At 41.2% G+C, this 12,777-nt stretch overlaps 1 protein-coding gene across 1 annotated transcript in view; it reads left to right on the top strand.

The window, feature by feature from the left end:
* LOC144768420 (protein-glutamine gamma-glutamyltransferase E-like) overlaps window positions 1–12,777 on the top strand; it is a 204,263-nt gene that overhangs the window by 170,093 nt on the left and 21,393 nt on the right. Inside the window, exon 11 of the mRNA XM_078652063.1 lies at window positions 11,542–11,699. Coding sequence (XP_078508189.1) covers window positions 11,542–11,699 — 158 coding nt within the window. The remainder of the gene's footprint in view (window positions 1–11,541; window positions 11,700–12,777) is intronic.

The following is a 12,777-nucleotide window of genomic DNA, read 5'->3' as shown; positions in this document are numbered from 1 at the left end:
TTTATCGAGTTTTTTAGTGCAGGAGGTGGGCCTAACTCGATGGGCCAGTGGGCTGGCGACCAATGTTTTGCTTATGTTAAGCAGCTCGGTCACGTACTCTGACCTCAGCGCAAGACGCCCATGGGCATTCGTTGCGCTTTATAAATCCACAAATCAAATCAAATGCTGAACTTTATTGTTGGGGATAATGATTTCTGTTTTTTCGGCATTGAGTTTTAGTTAATTATTGTTCATCAATTTATGACGAACAGCTTGGATTTTTTGAGAAATTTCTGAGAATCTGTAGATTCATTGATGGCGAAGACTAGCTGCATATCGTCAGCATAGTTGTAGATTTGCACTTCCATCTGCCAATATGGGATATTGAGAGGAAAAGTTGGAAAGTTTTGAAGTAGCTGGTGTCTCCTAACATCACCAAAAGTACCAAATCAAAGTTGAACTCAGATAGGGGAAATGTACTTGTTCTAAAAGTTAAATCTATGAGCAGAAATATGAGTCATTTTGCCTCAAGAGAAATAGAGAGAATGTCCTCCTGCAAAGGTTGATTGGGGCAAGTGCTGACTAACTAAACTCAGTTTCAGACCGTTAAAACATGTAATTACATCCAAGAGATACATTCCCCAGGTTCCCACAGACTAAGAACCAACATATAACACCAGATTCTTACATTATGGTGCCTTCATGATATCTAGCAAAGGACCTCTGCCTCCCATAATGTGCAGGTTCTGAAAATCACTGTTCAGCCAATTAATCTGTAGCACACATGACCTTCATACAGCAAGGTAATCAATCAAGCCTCAACGAAGCAGTATATGTATAGCGCGGTTAAACACCCCAGGGGGTATCCAGGTGCTCTGTTGCAGGTATCAGTTGAAGAGCAGTGTCTTGAGTCCCTTCCTGAATTGGTTCAATGAGGGTGAATTGCAGAGGTGGAGGGTAAGGGTGTTACAAGCTTTGGTGGCGAGGTGATAGAAGGATCATCCTCCGGAGTCGCTGTGGTGGATACGTAGTGTCTGAGTGAGGGCAAGGTGTTTGGAGCAGAGGTTTCTGGTGGGTTGGTAAAAGGTCAAGCCATGGTTCATATAGTCTGGTCTTTTAACTGTGGAGGGCTTTGTAGGCATGGGTCAGGAGCTTGGATTGGCATCTCTTCTGGATGGGGAGCCTGTGGTGTTTTTTTAGGTGCCGGGTGACGTGTATCCTTCTGGGTAGGTTGAGGATGAGTCTGGCTGCTACGTTCTAAATAGTCTGGAGTCTTTGCCTGAGTTTGGTGGAGGTGCCCGCATAGAGTGCGCTGCCGTAGTGAAGACAGCTGGTGACAAGGGCCTGCATCACAGTCTTCCTTGTGCTGACAGGTAGCCATTGTTAGATTAGATTGTGTTGAAGCAGGCTGTGGCAATGGTGCTGACCTGATGTTTAATGGAGAGTTTGCTTTCCAGTATGATGCTAAAGGTTGTGGGTGTGATATTTCTCACCATGGGGGTACGTCTGAGCTCCTCTGGCCACCAGGAATCATTTCAGAGAGTGGTGTGTCTGCCGAAGATCAGAACTTCTGTTTTGTCGGTGTTGAGTTTCAAGCAGTTGTCTTTCATCTATTTTGCAACATTCTTCATGCAGTTGTGGAAGTTGGACATAGCCATGGTGGGCTTCGCTGAGAGTGAGAGGACGAGCTGAGTGTCAATGGTGTAGGAGAGGATGTTGGTGTTGTGCGATCGGACGATGTCTGCGAGAGGTGTCATGTAGATGTTTAAGAGGGTAGGGCTGAGGGATGCTCCCTGGGGTACTCCGCAGATGTTGGCCCTAATTCACAGAACTAACTTAAGACAAAATCCTAAACTTACTACTTTTGGTATTCACAAAAGGCATTTAGTAGTTTTAAATTAGGATTTTGTCTTAAGTTAGGATTTGTCCTAAGTTAGGATTTTGTCTTAGGTTAGGATTTTGTCTTAAGTTAGGATGTTGTCTACTCCCGTTCCCTGCCAAAGTCCTGGAGAAGGCCATCAACACCCAACTAAGCATTCATCTGGAAGGAAACAAACTACTGTCCCAGATTTCAATGGCTTGTTTGCAGAGAGATCTGGCATTGATTAGGAGGCATTTGAGTTGATATGGTGGAGTTTGGGCAACTGGTGTTGGCGCAGCATTGTTCAGTGAGGTGGTGGTCAGAGGAGGGGTGTTGGTGAAGCGGCAGTGGAAGCAGGTGAAGGGCCTTGTTGTGGAGCGTGGTGATGCGAGGCAGTAGTTGTTGCTGTGAATGTGGACCAGGGCACGGAGATTTGTGGCTGTGTACCTGTGGGAGTGAGTTGGGACAGGGTTCCTGTCACTGGGCGTGGTCAAGGCATGGATGGGTGCAGTCGGGCTTGACTTTGGCACTCCGGTTGCATTCCCACTGTGCAGCTGCGCCGCACACTTCATTAAGTAGCCCTAGGAGGCAGAAGGGGCTGTCCTGTAGGTGAGAGGGCAACGGGGAAAATGCTGCACAGAGGGGCAAGAAACAAAGTGAACCGGTGTAAAGAAGTTCATTGTGGCATGTGGTGATAACCTGTAAAGCTTCACCTTTTTAAAAACATCTGATCTCCAATCTGAACCTGCAGATTTAGACATTCTAATTGTCTCTTTGAGCACACGGTTAAACCTCTCCACAGTGCCATTCGTCTCTGGGTGGTACAAAGAAGATTTTTTATGCTTTATACCATGTTTAGACAAAAATGATTCCATCTCCCTAGACACAAGTTGACTCCCATTGTCTGTTAAAATGATGTTAGGAATACCCTCCCTAGCAAAAAAAATTCTAAAAACACTATCACATGCTTAGACTCTATGCCACGAGTGATGGCAATCTCTGGCCATCTGGAAAAGAAATCTATTAAAACTAGAACATACCATTCAGACCCTGCTGAGTATATAGGCCCAAGAATGTCCAAACCAACTTCTTCCCATGGCTTGTCTGGAAGTGTTCTGATAACCATGGGCTGGACTTTGGGTTTCGCTACCTTCTCACTCAAAGCACACTCCATGCAATCTCTAATTTTCCTCTCCACCTCCAAATCCTTGCTAGGCCACCAGTACGACATCCTCAAATTCTCCTTTGTCTTTGAAATGCCCATATGTCCACTATGAGCCAGTAAAATAAGCTCACTCCTAATAGACATTGGAGGAACTAACCTAGTGCCTCTGACAAGCAAGCCTTCATGTTCAGACAGTTGGTCTTTAACATGCCAAAACTTCTCTAACATGTCATCATTTTTTGGCTTGACCTTCCAGCCAACCTTGATCAACCTCAAAATTTCCATAAGACTCAAATCTTCCTGTAAAGCTTCCAACCACTTACACTTATCAATGACACTTTCACCTACTGCACATACCATCTCATCTTCACCTTCCCAATCATCCTCCAGATCTAACTCTTCTTCAGAAACATGGCGAGATAAGACATCTGCTACTTTATTCTCAACACCTGGAAGGTACTTGACCTCAAAATTATAATCTTGTAGTCCTACAACCCATTTTGTGATTCTACTAGACACTGCATCAATCCCTTTGGTTTTCAAAATCTCACATAACGGTTTGAGATCAGTTCTCACTTCAAAAGTACTTCCCCATAGGAAGTTTTTAAATTTCCTTACAGCCCAGTAAACTGCTAACGCTTCACGTTCCACTACGGAATACCTCAACTCTGGGCCCCTTAAACTTCTTGATAAAAACAAGATGACCACCTCCTGTCCTTCAATTACCTGTGTTAAAACTGCCCCAACCCTTTTAAGCTTGCATCTGTTATCAAAATAGATCTTCTTTCAGGATCGAAACTGTTCAATTTAGGGGCATTGTTCAATTTTTCTTTTAGAAAGATGAACTCCTTTTTACACTCATCACTCCACACAAACTCACATCCTTTCTTCAACAATAACCTCATACTAACGCACAAAGACGCAAAACCATTTATAAACTTATTATAGTACTCCGCCATACCTAGAAAGCTAACCAATTCCTCCTTGTTCTTTGGAGAAGACATCTTCATCATGGTACTGATTAAGCTAGCTTTTGGTGAAATACCACCTTTCGAGATAGTGTGACCAAGGTGATCTATAGAGTTTTTTTTAAATTTTCATTTTTCCATCTTTACTGTTAGACCAGATTCACTCAAACGTTTCAAAACATCAACAAGTCTATGATCATGTTCCTCATCACAACTTCCAAAAATAAGAATATCATCCTGATATACCCTCACACCTTTTAAACCTTTTAAGACACCTTCCAGAGCTCTTTGAAAGACTGAAGCAGCTGACACCAGCCCAAACGGAAGTCTCACAAAACGGAATGTGCCAAACGGCGTTACAAACGCCGTTAGATCCTTAGAGTCCTCATCAAGTCTTATCTGGTGATATGCGGATCTCAAATCCACAGTGCTAAAAACTTTTGCTCCCTTTAGTAACATTAACATGTCCGCAATTTTAGGTAATGGGTAGTGATCTACCACCACGCTCTTATTCAACTCCCTGAGATCTATGCACAAACGAAGAGAGCCGTCCGATTTTTTAGCGGCTACAATCGGAGCAACCCATTGAGTTGCTTCTACCTCCTCTATGATGCCCTCCTTGACCAATTTTTCCAACTCTGCTTTAACTTGATCTCTAACAGCAATAGGAACACTACGTACCTTACAACAAATAGGTATGGCATTCTCCTTCAACTTAATGTGGTGATTATAGTTTTTTAAACAACCCAACTTTTCATTAAAAACATTAGGAAAATCCTTTTTCAATTTATCAGAAAAAGACTCATCACAGTTTTGATTTACACTGACGGCATTGGTATTAACAATGGGAAGATCCTTCAATATGAAGGGGGAGAGGAATTGGGATCTAGCATTACCCCCAAATCTTTTTGATCAAACCAACTCAAGATGTTATCTCCTTTCTGTGAAATATAGACTTTCGAGCTGGTAAGCCTTCCCTTGTAATTAATGTTTCCTAGAAAGTACCCTAAAAGCTCTTTTGGTTTCCTACCGTATACAAATGGTCTTATGTCAGGGTGAAACATTTCAATTTTCCCCGTAGATTCTTGAGATAAAATTCCTTTGCCACAATGGTGATTTTGGCACCTGAATCAAATAATACCCTAATGGAATGACCATTAACCAACATTTCATCAGTAGGACAGTTCTTTGTTTGAGGACCAAAAATCACTTGAACTAAAATTTGACCACAATCAAAATTTTCATCACATTCACTTGTCTCATCAAAATCATAATACATTTCACTAACCTTGCCTTTGTACTCCCTCCCCTTGCAAGCGACAGAGAAATGTCCCTTCCTTTTGCACTTGCTACAAGTGGCTTTCCACCCAGGGCACTGCCTGTCGTTCGCAAAATGTCCCATTTTGCCACATCTAAAGCATTTCACTTGTGCAAAATCAAATTTTCTACCTGGTTTATCATTGAGAAGTTTGTTATTGGTAACATCTCTCATACCACTTCTCTGGCTAGTATTCTCTTTTACTGCATTCGAAGTTTTAACAAGATTAACAGTACTTTTGTCTTTACTTTCACCATTCTTTTTTATAACTTCTACACACTTAATAGAATGCTCAATCCTCTTTGCTATGGTAATTACATCATCTAAATCAGGCTCATCTTTCTGCCATAATTCTTCCCTAACACGTTCAATGCTACATCCCAGCATGAACTGGTCCCTTATTCTTTCGTCAATAGAGGCTGCAAATTTGCAAGATGATGCTAACTTCCTTAGTGCAGTTATATAATTCTCTATACTTTCTTCTTCAAGTTGTATTCTGCGACCAAAGTGATATCTCTCTAAAATAGTAGATACTTGTGGGAGGTAATGTTTATCAAGCATAACTATGCAAATTTCATACCCATTTAAATTCCGTTCCTGTAGTTCAGGAAGGTGATCAAACACCTCCTGACCCTCTGATCCCAAACAGTGCAGCAATAAAGCCATTTTTCTTTCTGCACTTAAGTTGGCTCCACAAACTTTTGCATACCTCTCAAAGACCTTGCGCTATTTTTTCCATCTAATGGGAGGATCCCCAGGAGATTGCAAGAAGAACGGAGGCGCTGTTACGTTCTGCATTTCACTTGAAATATATAACCTATATCAACTTTACATAAAATGTATCAATGTCATTATTTACACTAATAAATGCAAGGAAAAGTTATGTCAAACAATGTAATAATAGACATCCCTTTCTAGACCAGTAATAATGTATGACCACTGTATCTTCAACACTAGTGATAATATATATGACCATGAAAACCTTTAGAGAGTAGTAGTTGTGCAGAGATTTAAATAAAGTTTTCTTTCATTCAATTAAACAGAAAAATAGTCTCAGTGTCTTTTCCTTTTGTTCAAAACTCAAAACAAATTGCACAGTTCGATACCTCTTGTTCTGCAATACTCAGTTCATCCTGCCGATACTCTGCACAAATAGAGAACGCTTCCACTTCGGAGCGAAATTGACAACAAGAAGGAAAAAAAAAATAAAGAATCTGCCAAACGAAGATGAAAATTGTTCCGAATGTGCTCCTGTGAAAATAAAATGGCTGCCACGTCATCGTGATTATGTCATGACGCTCCTGCGTGATGACAATTACCCAGAATTCACTTCTGGGCTGAGCATTCTCGGAATTTGGCCGTCTGTCAGGAGGAACGTTGTGGCGCTCAGGTCAGGAAGAACGTTGTGGCGCTCGAGCAGAAGATGCGGGGAGGTTTTCAAAAAATGCCAATGCTTAGGCTGTGTTGTTTACTTCTCGTTATACACTGCCAGTTTAAGACCGCTTGAGACTTCAAATATGAGCAAGCGAGCGCCGCGTCCAGAGACACTGCTTAATCAGCCAAAACAAATTGTCACGAGGTAGTAAATGTAAAGCGCTTTTCCCGAGCAAGGATGGCGCAGAGCTCCACAGATGAACAATCAGCCCAAAATGTATGTCCTTGAAAGCAGCGCTGTCAACAGAAGCTAGACATAATATCCAAGCGTACCACATAGAGTATTAAATTCGTTTAATAAAAAGTGGTTTAAAGGATATATAAAAAAAATATATACAAGCTGTCATGAAAGTAGTTCCTTAATTCAGGCAAGGCTGATTCTGTCAAAAGCTTGGAGATATTAGTTTGAAAGTTTAAAGGTAATAAAAGTAATAAGATGACAGTACCTTTTTGTCAATTTTCAAAATAAAGTAAAAGGAGATATCCTTGTTGAGATCCTTTCTTCATCAATCCCGTCCTGTCGCCAATGTAAAGAAGTTCAAGGGTAAGTTGAAGGTAAAATAAGTATTTATTGAAGAATAGGATCCCATCCACAGGATAGCTGTCACCAGTAGAAAGGTCCAGGTTTAACTGCCTACATACTCTAAACCAAACAATGTCAGAACCTGTACAGAGCATTCTAATGCATGTGGCAACCTGGCAACAAGCTGCATCAGCAGGATGCCACAACCGGGTAAAGGGAAACAAAGTAAAAAACAATAAAGGAGAAAAACAAAGTACAATCATAGCCTGTTGCAGCACATAAAAGTTTATAAATACAGGAGCAGTAGGAGAAAACACGCAATATACAATTAACGGTCAGGCAGCAGAGTCACAGGGAGCGGAGATCAAGACCAAGTGGTGTAGGGCTTCTCAATGGAGCTGTGCTGCAGCCTCCATTAAGTAGCCTTGGCAGGTGGGAGTGGCTGTCAGGGAAGAGGGACGGCAGCAGGAAAATACAGCACAGAGGGGCGAGAACTGGAGTGAACCTTGTAAAGAAGTAAAAAACAATAGGGCAGAAAAACAAAGTACAATCATAGCCTTACAACATATAAAAGTTTACAATTACAGGAGCAGTAGGAGAAAACACGCAATGCACAATTAACTGTCGGGTAACACACATTTTCTAGCAGTTGTGCCATTGTTAAAAATGCTTTTTCAGTAATACAGTTGAAAATTGTAACGATACTTCGCAGGAGGACTGGGGATTGAACTAGATAAAGGGTAGCTGGAAGACCGGTACGGTGCCTCTGTGCTACATGACCCGCAAACTGAGGAGCGGCGAGCAAGACTAAGGTGGTTATTGGCTTCTCAATGGAGCCGTGCTGCGGCCTCCATCAAGTGGCCCTGGGAGGTGGGAGGGACTGTCCAACAAGAGGGAGGGCAAGGGAAAAAATGGCACAGAGGGGCGGGAACCGGAGTGAATCAGATAAATGCAAAAAAAGGCAATAACAATAGAGGAGAAAAACGAAGTACAATAACAGGCTTTTACAGAACATAAAAGTTTACAATTACAGGAGCAGTTAGAAAGAACACTCAATGCACAATTAAGGGTCAGGCCACAGAGTCACATGCAATTTCAGGCAATTGTGCTATTGATAAAAATGCTTTTTCAGTAATACAATTGAAAAGACAAATGTAACGATACTTAGCAGGGGGACCATGGCTCAAAGTGGGCAAAGAGTAGATAGAGGACTGGGACGCCACCTTTACGCTATGAGACCTGCAAGTGGGGAAGCAGTGAGGAAGACAAAGGTGGTCTAGCGCTTCTCAACTGAGCTGCAATGCAGCCTCATTTAAGTAACCCTGGTAGATGGGTGGGCCTTATAGGGAGGGCAGGGAGAAATACGGCACAGAGGGGTGAGAACTGGAGTGAACCGGTAAAAGGCAAAACAATAGGGTAGAAAAACTAAGTACAATCACAGCCTGTTACAGCACATACAAGTTTACAATTACAGGAGTAGAAGAAGAGAACACGGAATGCACAATTTAAAGGCATGAGCGTAACACACAATTTTAGGTAGTGTTGCTATTGTTAAAAATGAGTTTTCAATAATACAGCGAAACATTTGAAAATAAAAATCTAATGATACTTAGCAGTGGGACTGGGGCTTAAACTGGGTAGCTGGACAACTGGGAGTTGGGGGGCGGTGAGCAAGACCACGGTAGTCTAGGGGTTCACACAGCAAGTAACAGTGAATACATTTTAACACTGTGACTCTGGTGCCTGAAACTAAAAGTAAGCTATGAATACCAAGTAATAATACAATGTTTACTTCGAAATGGAGTTGTGCACCAGGGCCCAACCATGTCAATGTTAAGATGCATATCCCAACTATAGCTAAATAAAAAATACGTAAATCACTTGTTTCACTAAATCTAAGTGTAAAATGATGTGTGCACTCATATAATTAATGCTGAACCATGCTGTAAGATACATTTTTATTAAGCACCAATAAACGATGATGACTTCGTGTCACCACCTGCAGCCCTCCTAATAAATAGGCCCAATCGTAAAATCAGAGCCAGTAAGCAAAAGGTTGTTGTACAGGTTGTGCTCACTGTTTGTGACATATCTCTTAGTGTTTTAGGCCCTAAGTTATTGAAACTGCTCATATTAGATGTCCAATTTGTATTTGTGATTGTAGAATGATAATTTAGGTCTCAGTGCATCTTTTACATCTCAAGTTTATTTAAGTATTTATTTAGATGAATGCATGCCCACTAAAAAGATAGACAATGTTAGAATATTTCACAAATCAATGAGTCTGGGCCCAGTTGTAGGTGGGCTCAATCACATCTCTCCCTCAATTAGGAGTGTACAGTGCACATCCACTACTTATAATTACAATGTGCACCAGTAAGGAAATGAGTTTTGCCCTTCAAATCCAACATGTTTGTGACCTTTTCACTGTGGGGAGTCTGCAGGATTGGATATTGAATTGGGGTAGGCCTCATAATGTTAGTGTACACTAATAGGGAAAGTCAGTGTGGAAAGTTCATGGAGAAGCATATAAAGAGGGAAGGATAAGAAAAGGAATATACATTTATAGTGGCAACAAAATCAATGAGTAAAAATCAAATAGTTGAAAAGAGTTGGTATTTACAATGATAGTGCATATGTGGTCGCTTTCTTGAAGGAAAGTTCAAAATAACCAAAATATTAATGGCAAAAAGTTGTTACAAAACTGTGCCATTCCTCTGAGGTATGAAATCCCTGATCAATGGAGTTGCAAAGTTCCATCCATTTTCACACAATGATTTGCAGAATATGGGTAATGTCGCAAGTGCCACATCAATCACTTGCCATTTGGGATCTACTGCAGTATGGGTTTTTTCCTGTGAAATGTGCCACCATGGGTGCATTGGGCACTGCACAACGTATTCTGCTCCGTTGTTGGCAGTCCCTGGTCTTGATGGATTGCTATGTTTAGGGCAAGTCACTAATGCAATATGCTACATTGCGTGAATTGCAATTAGAAACAAACTTAAGTTAATTTTTGAGAAATCCATGTTCAATGAACTTTGTGTCAAAGGAAAAAGTACATGCAATACAATTACCACAACAGAAGTGACCTTTTCATTGGAGTAGACCCAAGATTGTTTCAAGGGTTCTTCTTCTAGTGGTATTAGGGCATTGAATGGAGGAATGGACTAACTGGTCTTTGATATTTTTCCCACGCTGAAAGGCAAACATGTGGGTTTGCAGAGAGGAGTCTAGTCTCTCAATTAAGTGCCATTTTAAAAAAAAATACGTTTTGAATTCTATTTGTGTGGGTGCAGAATGTAGTTACACAAATCATTTTATCAAGAGGGGTCTTTTTTTGAGGAGTTAGAAGTTCCTCTCTTGAGCAGTACCATACACGTTTGAGGGAATTCTTCACTATTCTTTTGGGATAGCCCCTTTCCACCAGTTTGTCTCGTAAAATGAAGGCCTATCTGAAATAATCCTGCTTATGGATACAATTTCTGCAGAGGTGCAGAAATTGGCCACATGGTAGACCAGCACGTAGGGCCCTAGGGTGGCTACTATTGTAAGCTAAGAGAGTGTTCCTCTCTGTGGGCTTTCTAAAAAGGCTTGTGTAGAGTTTACCTTCTTCATGTTTGATGGTAAGGTCTAGGAAGGCAATTTCAGTTTTATGTATGGTGCATGTGAAGGTAAGATATTTCTTGCATAGTAACGTGAGCCAGCAATATCCCTGGATCTCATGAACTGTTTATATGCACATTTCAGGACATAATCTGTAGTCCGGGATCCACACAAGCAATGCTGCTGGGCAGGTTATAATTTTCTGCCTTCCTCTCTCTAGATTACCTGTAGACAGAGATTGGAATTGTTTGGCTGTTCACCTGATTTCCTTCTAGTGCTCCGGTCTGCCTACCTATGTACTGAGTACAGGATAGAATTTGTTTTCTACTCCAACTAGCCTCTGTTTGCACCTTCAATTATTGACCTTGCAGTTTGGTTTCATTGTTGCCAATTTTTGTCTGTATTGTCTTATCCTGGTATTTTGTGTTGCATATGATATTGTATACGTTACTTTGGAAAGTTTTTGATGTAAAGCACTTGATACCCGCAAGCTTAATATATGCCATATAAACTACCAAATAAATAAAGATCCATAAAAAAACAAACGAATCTTAATAGATATCAAGCATGCCATGTCATTTGGAATGCAATCCAGAACTTTAGTTTTTAATCACTAAACTCCAGAGAAAGATAATTTCCCATAGTTCCTTATGTTTTTTCACCATGCTGTGTCTTCTGCATTTTCAGAGAAACAGATCCCACTGAAGATCTCCTACTGTCAGTATGAAAACGCCTTGACTGAAGACAACATGATTAAGGTCTCAGCTCTGTGTGAGGATGAGCAGGGTAAAAAACTGCTTGTGGAGAAGGACATTGTTCTCACCAGCCCACCCATTACTATAAAGGTAAGGACATTTTCTGATATATGAAAAGCATGAGAAGCAAGCCGTTGTTTATTGGCTCTAGCTAACTCCATATTTACAAGAGTGGCTTCTCCTCTAAGGGGAAGAGTCTCGCCCCACTGCTCACGAGCTCACGAGCAGTGAATATAAAAAATAAAATGATAATAGCAGAAGTTATTCTCATTTTATTTTTAGTAGTGTCTGGTTAGGGTGAGGCGGGGGTTGGCTCCCCTGACATCAGGGAGGCGGAGTGGTTGCTGCACTGTAAAGTGTGCATGAAGCTTTGGCCAGCCCTGTTCGGGCCGGCCAATACGTCAGGAGCCCTTTGCATGTTCTCCACTCAGGCTGCCTAACAGCCTTGGTGGAGAACATACCCAGGCTCCCATTTCCCATCTGTGCGCTGAACAACAACGCTCAGACCAATCGCTGCTTATGTGATTAGCTCAGGGGAGCCTGGGTCCTTCCTGGAAGACGAGCGGAGGAGGCACGTCACGGGAGAAATGGTGGAGAGACACGGCGATCAGGAAGTGAATGTTTTTTTTCACAATCAAACACACCTCCCAACACCCGCCACTGCATATTTATTCTCTCAGGAAATGCAAAAACGCCACACCACTTTATCAGCTAACTTCAAGACATCTCCAAAAACATTAGTTTTTAATACATTTCATTAGACTTAGATACAATCTAAAAGTGTGAATCATATGTTCAGTCATAGAATCAGAATAACCAACCTACCATATTTTCACACAGATAAATAGATCATACTAGACTTGCTGGCAACAATGTAAGTGCATATACAACTATATCTATATAGAAAGATGTACATAGAAAACATATACAATCAGGGACATCAAAAACAACACCGATCCACACAAAAAGCATACTCCTTGGCCCTTATCTGCTCTGCATTTGTTCATATTTGTATAAAAGCATCAAATCAACTGGACAACATTGAACCATTGGAATCCCTCTTGATTTCCACATTTTGAGAATCTGCTTCTTCACTCCCACAAAAACATGGAACGACCATTGTTTCTGCTCCAACATTTTTCAACAAAACCTTCAATCATGTGCATTC

Source organism: Lissotriton helveticus, chromosome 7 (assembly GCF_964261635.1).
Source record: "Lissotriton helveticus chromosome 7, aLisHel1.1, whole genome shotgun sequence".
Classification (NCBI taxonomy): domain Eukaryota; kingdom Metazoa; phylum Chordata; class Amphibia; order Caudata; family Salamandridae; genus Lissotriton; species Lissotriton helveticus.
This window is presented reverse-complemented; position numbering and strand designations above follow the sequence as displayed.